Raw genomic sequence first — 8,371 nt, 5'->3', positions numbered from 1 at the left:
AAACATTTATACACCATAGAAGTGTTGGCCGCAACCCATCAAGGTGGGCGTGGATACACCATGCTTAAGGTGGATGCAGACCACCACGGGTCACACTGGATGGCCAGCCATCCATGGGCTCCTCTTGGCCTGCCAAACCACCACTCGACTCATTTTGTGTTCTGTTTTTAATATTTTAATATAGATAGTTAAGTAGATAGTATTCTATATTTCAACTTTTGATTGAAGGGTGTAAAGATCTTGATTACATTAGCTCTTGATTGATGATAAATTCTACTTTCAAGAGAGAGAGGACTAAAGCCAGCTTTTTCTCAAACCTTTTTCTTACTATACAGCAACATGCCCGAAATGTGGTCATGGAAGTGCTGCCTACATCCAATTTCAGACCAATCCAGCAAAGGACATCGACATTTGCAATGCTTAGGAACAAATGATGAAGGAAGAGCGGACAATCAACAAATTCAAGAACTTTTTTATACACCCACAAACAAAGTTAACATGGAGAGATCCCTCAGAGTACAAAAATTTAAACCACAGAGGGACCACAACTTCCACAAAGACAAAAAGAAAAAGCATCCAATACTTGGTTTCCAGTTAACATATAATCACGGCCCTTGAAGAGAAATTTCAAAGCACCTTCTGGATAAGAATGACACAATTGAACAATACAAGGAAAACAAAAGAGAACTGTATTTACCTTCTCAAATACGACTCCTTTTTCAAATGATCACCAAACAATCAAAATGATCGTTTCACCCTCCAAACTACCACCTCCATTGTCATCTGTTCCCTGCCACGTATCTATTTTCATCTGTCAAATGATTAGATTTTAATGAGGAGATTTGCACATTATGTTTCACATTGGAGGGCAAAGTGATAACTTTGATAGTTCAGTGATCAGATTACAAAAAGTAATGATAGTTTGACTTTATAATGCCAAACTTTTCCAGAAAGGAAACCTCAGTAATATTAATCAATGGACAGCCAGTTTCTTCCTTGCCATCCATCGCCTTTTGGTGGCCTCCAATGCTTCTTCCCTCATCTGAGAAAGTTCCTGAAACAAGTTTTGATACTGTGACTCGATTGCATCAAGTTCCAACTTTAGCTCCACATCTATATCTTTGTCTTCCAAGTACAGTGACGAACAGCTGCTTGTTAAACTCATCATTTTGAATTTTCCACTCGGAACAGGAAATGACAACTCTGATGTCTTTGCAAATTCATCCACAACGCACTCTGTGCCACTGCTATCCATTCGTTGGAATCTGCAGTCATCATAATATGTATTATCCCCAAGCTCTAAATCAGAGAAAGACCAACTTAATCGTTTGTGACTTTCATCAAGATTACAATCAATAGATTCAGCTGCGTTTCCATGTTTGGTTGAAGATGCTTCCACCAGTATATCTGAAGCAACTGATGCTTGTGAATGTTCATCCTCGAAATTAGCCAAACCTGGAGAAGAATTATAGTCACCACGGCAAATGGTACTGTCAGCATTATTGCACACACTACCTTCCTCAGCCTGTACTCCACCATCCTGAGGACACATACTTAACTCAGACAGAACATCTTGCTCAACCACCAACCCATCTGGACCACCTGTTAGCATTGAATCCCATGGACAAGTCATTAATGTTTTTCCATCTTCAATGACTGGGGAAATGCCACATGGAGTTACTGCTCCACTTGAGGAGTAATCAGATGATGGCTTCCATCCAGGAAGAAGTTTCATGATCAAGTAATCAATAAACTCAGCTATGAACGCCACATCATGATCTGCCAACTCCAGTTGTTCAACCATCTCGCCAGCCACTGAAAGTGCAGTATCTGTATCAAGATAAAAGAGGAAGTGTATATTTCTCACTCGACCTGCAAGAATAAAACCAAATACCTGTTATGAAACTATGAAACAGGAGGAAAGCGAGCAGTGTATTTTCACTTCCACCGCTCCCCAGCTAAAAATGAGAAAGAAGTGTATACTCACCAGAAGAGTCTGCAATACGCAAGGTCAATGATACTGAGCTGTCATCATTTTTCTTCCCTCTTAACCTAAATTCATTGTTCTTATTTTTCCTCTGAAATTCTAAAACTGGACAGCTTGGACTACCATTGTTGCTTCCCGTACATGTGCTTAAAGATAGCTGCTTATAGTCAGAATCTATGTCCATGGAATGAGGGCCGGACTTGGGTAAACTATTTGCTTTGAGACTTTGATCAGGTAACTGTAAGGGATCACGAATTGGTTCCTTTGGATTCTCAGCTCGGAGGAAATGGTCTTGGAGAAGCTCCTTTGCTGACAGTCTTTCAGATACTGAAACCAGACATTTCTCTATAAATTCCTTAATTTGGGGATCGCTCACCTTACTGAGTGCAGCAGGTTTAATGCCCTACAACAAAAATGCATCAGTATACATACTGGATGTTAGCTTATAGGTTTCATAGTAAAACACCCAGTAGATGGTATTATGATAAGCCAAAAGTTGCTCAGCTTACCGAGGTAACTTTCTTATAGATTTGAGCTGGGTTTCTGCATTCACTGTATGGGTACTCAAAAGTAACCATCTCCAGAATGCACATCCCAAATGAATATATGTCGACAAGTTCATTGTATTCTTCTTCATATAGCTCAGGAGCCATAAACTCAGGAGTCCCTAAAAGTAAACAAGGAGAAAATGTTCACTTCTTTTTAAGTCTATCAGATAGAAAAAGGAGGATGAGAAGGAAGTACTTTCTTACCAATCACACTTCGAGCAGTAGGTTGCTGCATTACAAGTGCCAACCCGAGGTCTCCAATCTTAACTTCTCCATGATTTCCATTAACAAAAATATTGTCACATTTTAAGTCCCTGTGAATAACAGGTGGATTTTGACCATGCAGATAGACTAAACCTCGGAGAATCTGCCTTGCCCAATTCTTTATGGCCTTTATATCCACATTTTTATGCTTCTTACGATATCTGAACAGCAAGAGGTATCAATAACATAAAATGCAGCCAGACAAAATCAAAAAAGAAAATTAGGAAACAATCAAGAGAACATACTGTCTCAGGCTTCCAGATGTGAACAGCTCAGTTATCATATTCACAGTTTTCTTTTTATCATCCACCCAAGAATTATAGAACTTGATGATATTATCATGTTTCAACAATTTCAGCAGATGCACTTCAGAATACAATTTTTCCAAATCTTCTGGTGATTGCAAAACATCATCAATCCTCACTTGGTTCCAAGCAACTTCTATTCCATCAACTTCATCAAATGCCTTAAAACTGCAAAGAAGAAGTCAGGAGCCACAAGTACAACCACTCTTCTGTTTGGAAATGTTTCTCCCCTAAAATATTTTCTTTGAAAATAGATCAAAATAATCAGAGAGAGAGAGTAGGAACCATACACAGTTTTGAAAGCACCCCTGCCCAAGACTTCACTGTACTGTAACAAAGGAAAAAACAAAAAGTAAAGGGTACATAAATATAAGAAAATTAGTGACCAAAGAAACAAAAGAAAAAAAAAAAAAAAAAGAATGAAATGACCACATTTTCAACAAAAATAAAATTATTCTTTTTTTTTTAAAATTTTTTTTTTATGCCAATAGCAAGCTTCAAGGTATTATTTCAACTACACACTTGATAAATTATTTTGATCAGTGCAGCTTGTGCTTACATAAAAAAAGAAATCAAAACATCAACTATAATGTCATGCCTCAATTAAGAATCATACGTATAATTCTAACAGAGAATGGTATACCCATCAAAACTCAATTTATGGTAATGCCAACTACATGTGGAACCAATGGCATGGAACAGAAGGCAGGCTCCAATCCGTTTTATCATGGGTAGTTTACATGAATCATGGACATGAGCCATCAGATCTAATCACACATCTCGCACCTCGAATCTCACATCAAAATTACAACATTCCAGTTTCTCAATGGAACAAATTGACCCTCAGAATATGGCAATGCATACAAAAGCTAATGAAAACATCTTTTTAATCCTGTTTAAACTAGGATGACATCACAACTCAAGAAATCTTTGGGTGAGAAGTTTCTTCTTCTCCTGTCTAATTCTCAACTCTTTAATTCTTCTTCTACCTCAAAGAAAAGACTCAACAACTTTGCTGAGAATAAATAATGTGTATACTGTGTGTCTATAATAAATATCTAATTTAACTCGTTAATCCCTATAATGAATAAAAAATAAAAATGAGGATATCAATTCAATGTACACAACTTCTTTTTTCTATCAAAGATTAGAAGAATGGAATATGGAATGTTTATGTTTCAATGACTCGCACTTATAGACACATCTATATGGCTATATGATACAAAGAATGAGCTTTGCTCTCAAGAAACACATCATTAACTGTTCCACTGTGTTATTATTAAACAACTAATGTCATAAAGCCACATCATCAAGTCATCATTTGTGTTGTTATTACATTATAATGTTACAATCTTATAAGATAAAAATATTATATCCAATTAAATTGCTATTGTTTTTTTAAAATTACATACTATTAATTTTCAAAGCAAGGAGTTTTGCTCTTACAAAACCCCATCATCAATTATCCCACTATAAGTCATTAAGTTAAATTTATAAACAAAAATTTATTACTAAATTTTAATTTTATTTAAAAGTGAAATTATTGTATAAAAATGAAATATGTAATTAATTATTTTTTTAAAAAAGCCATCTTTAAATTTTTCTAGTGTGTGCTTTTTTGTTTTCTCTACCAATGCCCTTTTTACTTTTGAATATTATACAAATAACTTTTGGTCCCTCTTTCACTCAAGCAAGTATGTGAGGTTCAAAAATCAAGTTGCTTAGCCAAATTTTGGCAATCAAACTACTACCATTGAACTGTTTTTCAGAAGTTCTATTTATTGTGTAGCTATCTTAGTAATATAGAGTTATAAAAAAAAACTTAGTTATATAGAATATTTTTTTTAATAAGTTTAGTTATTCCTACGCATCATGTAGGTTTACTACTAATACAAATAATATTTGAAGTAATCCTCTTTTAATGGTAATAAAGCTCCCAAACCAGAAAGCAAAAATTATGGCAAGTTATAGTGAATATTACAATTTACTTGTTTTAAAAAAAAAAAGAAGTCATCTCATGGCAATCTGCATATGACCACTACACCAACCACCATATCCAGTATAAGAGAAACAAATCCTCCACAAATCACCCCCAATGGCTAGGACAGCCCATACACTTTAATATGTTTTTCCATTCTTTTCACATATAAAATCAGATTCCTAATCATTGGTTTCTCAATCAAGGAAAATTCTACCACAAACACCCCATCTGTGATACCCGAGTGCCAACCTGACAGACAGTCAAGCCAATTATTTTATTTTATGATTGATGTGACTGGTATATCAATACCTACCAAGTCAATAGTATTACGCTGGTGTTACATTCAGAAGGTTAGAAGTAGAAATCACCTACATAAATAAGAACTTCAGCAATAACTCTCGAATTAAGGAGAATTCAACACAAACTCAACTGCTCCTAGATTATAAAAAGCGCTTGAAATATAAACATGATTTGTGCTCAATAATAACACAACTACTAACCCCCAATATATTTAAGAAGAAAACGTGCTCATTTTTGAAGAATTGACAACAACAAAAAAAGGGAAAATCTGCAAATTAATGCAATGGTAAACTGTAAAAAATACCCATCATACATAATTTCAAACCAATAAAATCATAAACATAAAAACCAGAATTTACTAACAGATCCAATCCAACAAAATGCCAATTCATGGAATTAAAGGTTAAGCCATTTGATTAATCAAATACCCGAACGTATCGACCGGTCGGATCCTTCTCTAAATGGTCCGCCATGGACTCGGGCAGCTCTGCCATCGTCGCAAACACTCCAGTATTCGGTGGCATCAACAGTTTAGCACCAGATGTCATTCCTACCAAGACCAAAACCCCTAGCAGAACAAGAAAGATTTAAAAAGTTTCTTCTCTCCCGATTTTCAATTGTAGGCAATCTAACCTTTTCTTTTCTTCTTCCACCACGGACAATCAAAGCAATCGCCGCAGATCAAGCCCGAGAAGAAATTGACAACGAAGATGATCTGAGAAGGCTTCGGAGGCAATGCAGAAAGACTCGAATGCCGACTGCGAGTGGAATCGCCATTCGAGGACAGAGGATTGAGGCCATGAACCCGCCGTACGTGAAACTGAAGTTGAATTCACCACCCCAAATTCCATGCCACGCATTTTAGTCATCCTCGCATCAATCCTAACAGGACCCAGCTCTTAATTATCATTGTCTTCACCCCAAAAATTCCCCCCAAGAAAAAAGAAAACAATGCCCAAAAAAGTTGGAAACAAAAAGAAGGATTCACCCAATGAGGTGCAAATGGACTTCTTAAAAAAAGCAGAAAACAAAGCAGAAACCAAATGAGTTTGTGGCAGAAGGAGAAAGAGAGAAAGAGAGACAGAGAGGGGCGGTGGGGGAAGTTGTTGGGAATGAGAGGAAACGAGGTTGAAGAAGCGGGAGGTGCGTAAGAGAAGGTCGGAACAAACACTTGGATGGTTCGTAACCAACAGGTGCGGAGAATACATAGTTATTCAATACGACGTCGCCTCGTTCGTTTACACGTCCTTTAAAATTGGTTGGTAACTCTCTATCGAATTGGATTTACCTCTTAAAGAAAATCACTGCAAATCTAATCATTTATTTATTACCAATGGATTGTTTGTTTTCTAACAAAATTTATTTAGTGATTATTTTCCTGGCTGTAAATCAAACCGCTCAATATTAAATAACATACTGATGAAGATTTTTATTTTTAAAAAATTTTTTTACAGTTATTTTTTAATTTTTATATATTTTACTAATATGATTGGTTGCGTTATTTTATTTAATATAAAATAACTATTTTAATGAATCATATCAGTAGAATATATAAATAATATGTAAAAGTGATTGTATATAATATAATTATTATTTTTTAAATCTCAAATAAAAAATAAATAGAGAAATGAATTGTAACCTGTAATATTTATTGAGTATTTATTACTAATCTTCAAATTATAAAAAGTAATAATAAATTTAGTAGGATTCATTTTATGTAACTCTCTCAATTATATTTACAATCCCTAGGTTCACAAGAGTTGATCTTTTCCCCTCTATATTAACTTGTTTGCGTAATAAAATAAAAAAAAAAATTAAACCCATCATTTTGTTTTTTAAATTGGGGATCCAGTAAACCTTAATGATTATTAAACCTGTTTTTTTTTTTTAATCTAAATGATAAGTGAATATCGTTCGTCAATTTTCGGTAAGGTCGTAAAAATGGGTCTAGATTCAATTCAATTCAGATACTGATTATGTTATTTGGACAAATATTACATTTATATTGTACAGTTGATTTACAACATATTTTTAGGTTACATGACTTAACAAAAAATATTTTAGTATTTTTGGTTTAATAGCATATATTTATATAAAAATTCTACACGGCAGTCTCACACTTTTTCACACCATTTAAATATGTGATTTTATTCTTTTACTATCTTTTATTTTACACTTCAAAAATTCTGATGTGTTGGATGTGAGACTGCTATTTAGCATATCTCATAGTCATAACCCAATTGAAAAGAAGAAAAAAAAAAATTAAAAGCTAAAGTGCACTGTTTCATTTAGCCCCCTCATATTAAGGGTGGGCAATGGAGCCGTATCCTGCTACCCGCCCCATCCACCCCATCTCGTAGGGTTAATGCCCAACGAGGGCAGAGGTGGAAAGACCCCAGCAAGGCCCCGCCCCGCACCCCACTCCACATACATAAAAAAAAAATATTGTTTATATATATATATATATCTATATTATACAATTTATTAAATACTTGAAATTATATTTCAGTTATTAGATTGCCTTGACATTCTACGCCAACCTCTTTATATAGGTAGTTAAGACAATACAATAATCATATTTAAATAATGTGAGACTTATTATGCCAATATTTATATACGTGATGCTGGTTATATTGTTCCAATTTTGATAAATAACATGTGATGTTTTTATTTCCACATGATGATCTTTAGTTTATTTATATTCTGTCGAGCATTTATATTTTGAAGGAGCGGGCTACTATGGTGCTTAAGTAACATCTTTTCATTTGATCGCTAGGCGCTTGTTTTTTTTATTTTTGTTTATATTTTTTAAATAGATTTAAATATTTTTAAAAAATAAAAAAATATATCAATATACTTAAAATCACTTCTTTAATTATTAAGTATAAAAAAAAAAAAATTGGCTTAGCAGTACGCTTGAGTAGGCATATTAGCTTTTTTCTATTTTGAACATATACCATAACGAGATGCATGAATATATGTGAAA

At 34.3% G+C, this 8,371-nt stretch overlaps 1 protein-coding gene across 1 annotated transcript; it reads right to left on the bottom strand.

The window, feature by feature from the left end:
- Positions 1-447: 447 nt before the first annotated feature.
- Positions 448-6,567, bottom strand: LOC122311559 (probable serine/threonine-protein kinase WNK10). Its single transcript, XM_043126156.1, has 8 exons — positions 6,019-6,567; positions 5,814-5,953; positions 3,395-3,432; positions 3,045-3,272; positions 2,740-2,960; positions 2,497-2,654; positions 1,988-2,390; positions 448-1,872 (listed from the first exon to the last, which is right to left on the bottom strand). Exons 2-8 carry the CDS (start codon positions 5,931-5,933, stop codon positions 974-976), a joined length of 2,067 nt encoding a protein of 688 aa, XP_042982090.1. The 5' UTR covers positions 5,934-5,953; positions 6,019-6,567; the 3' UTR covers positions 448-973.
- Positions 6,568-8,371: the final 1,804 nt, after the last annotated feature.

This window comes from Carya illinoinensis, chromosome 1, assembly GCF_018687715.1.
Source record: "Carya illinoinensis cultivar Pawnee chromosome 1, C.illinoinensisPawnee_v1, whole genome shotgun sequence".
NCBI classification, from domain to species: domain Eukaryota; kingdom Viridiplantae; phylum Streptophyta; class Magnoliopsida; order Fagales; family Juglandaceae; genus Carya; species Carya illinoinensis.
This window is presented reverse-complemented; position numbering and strand designations above follow the sequence as displayed.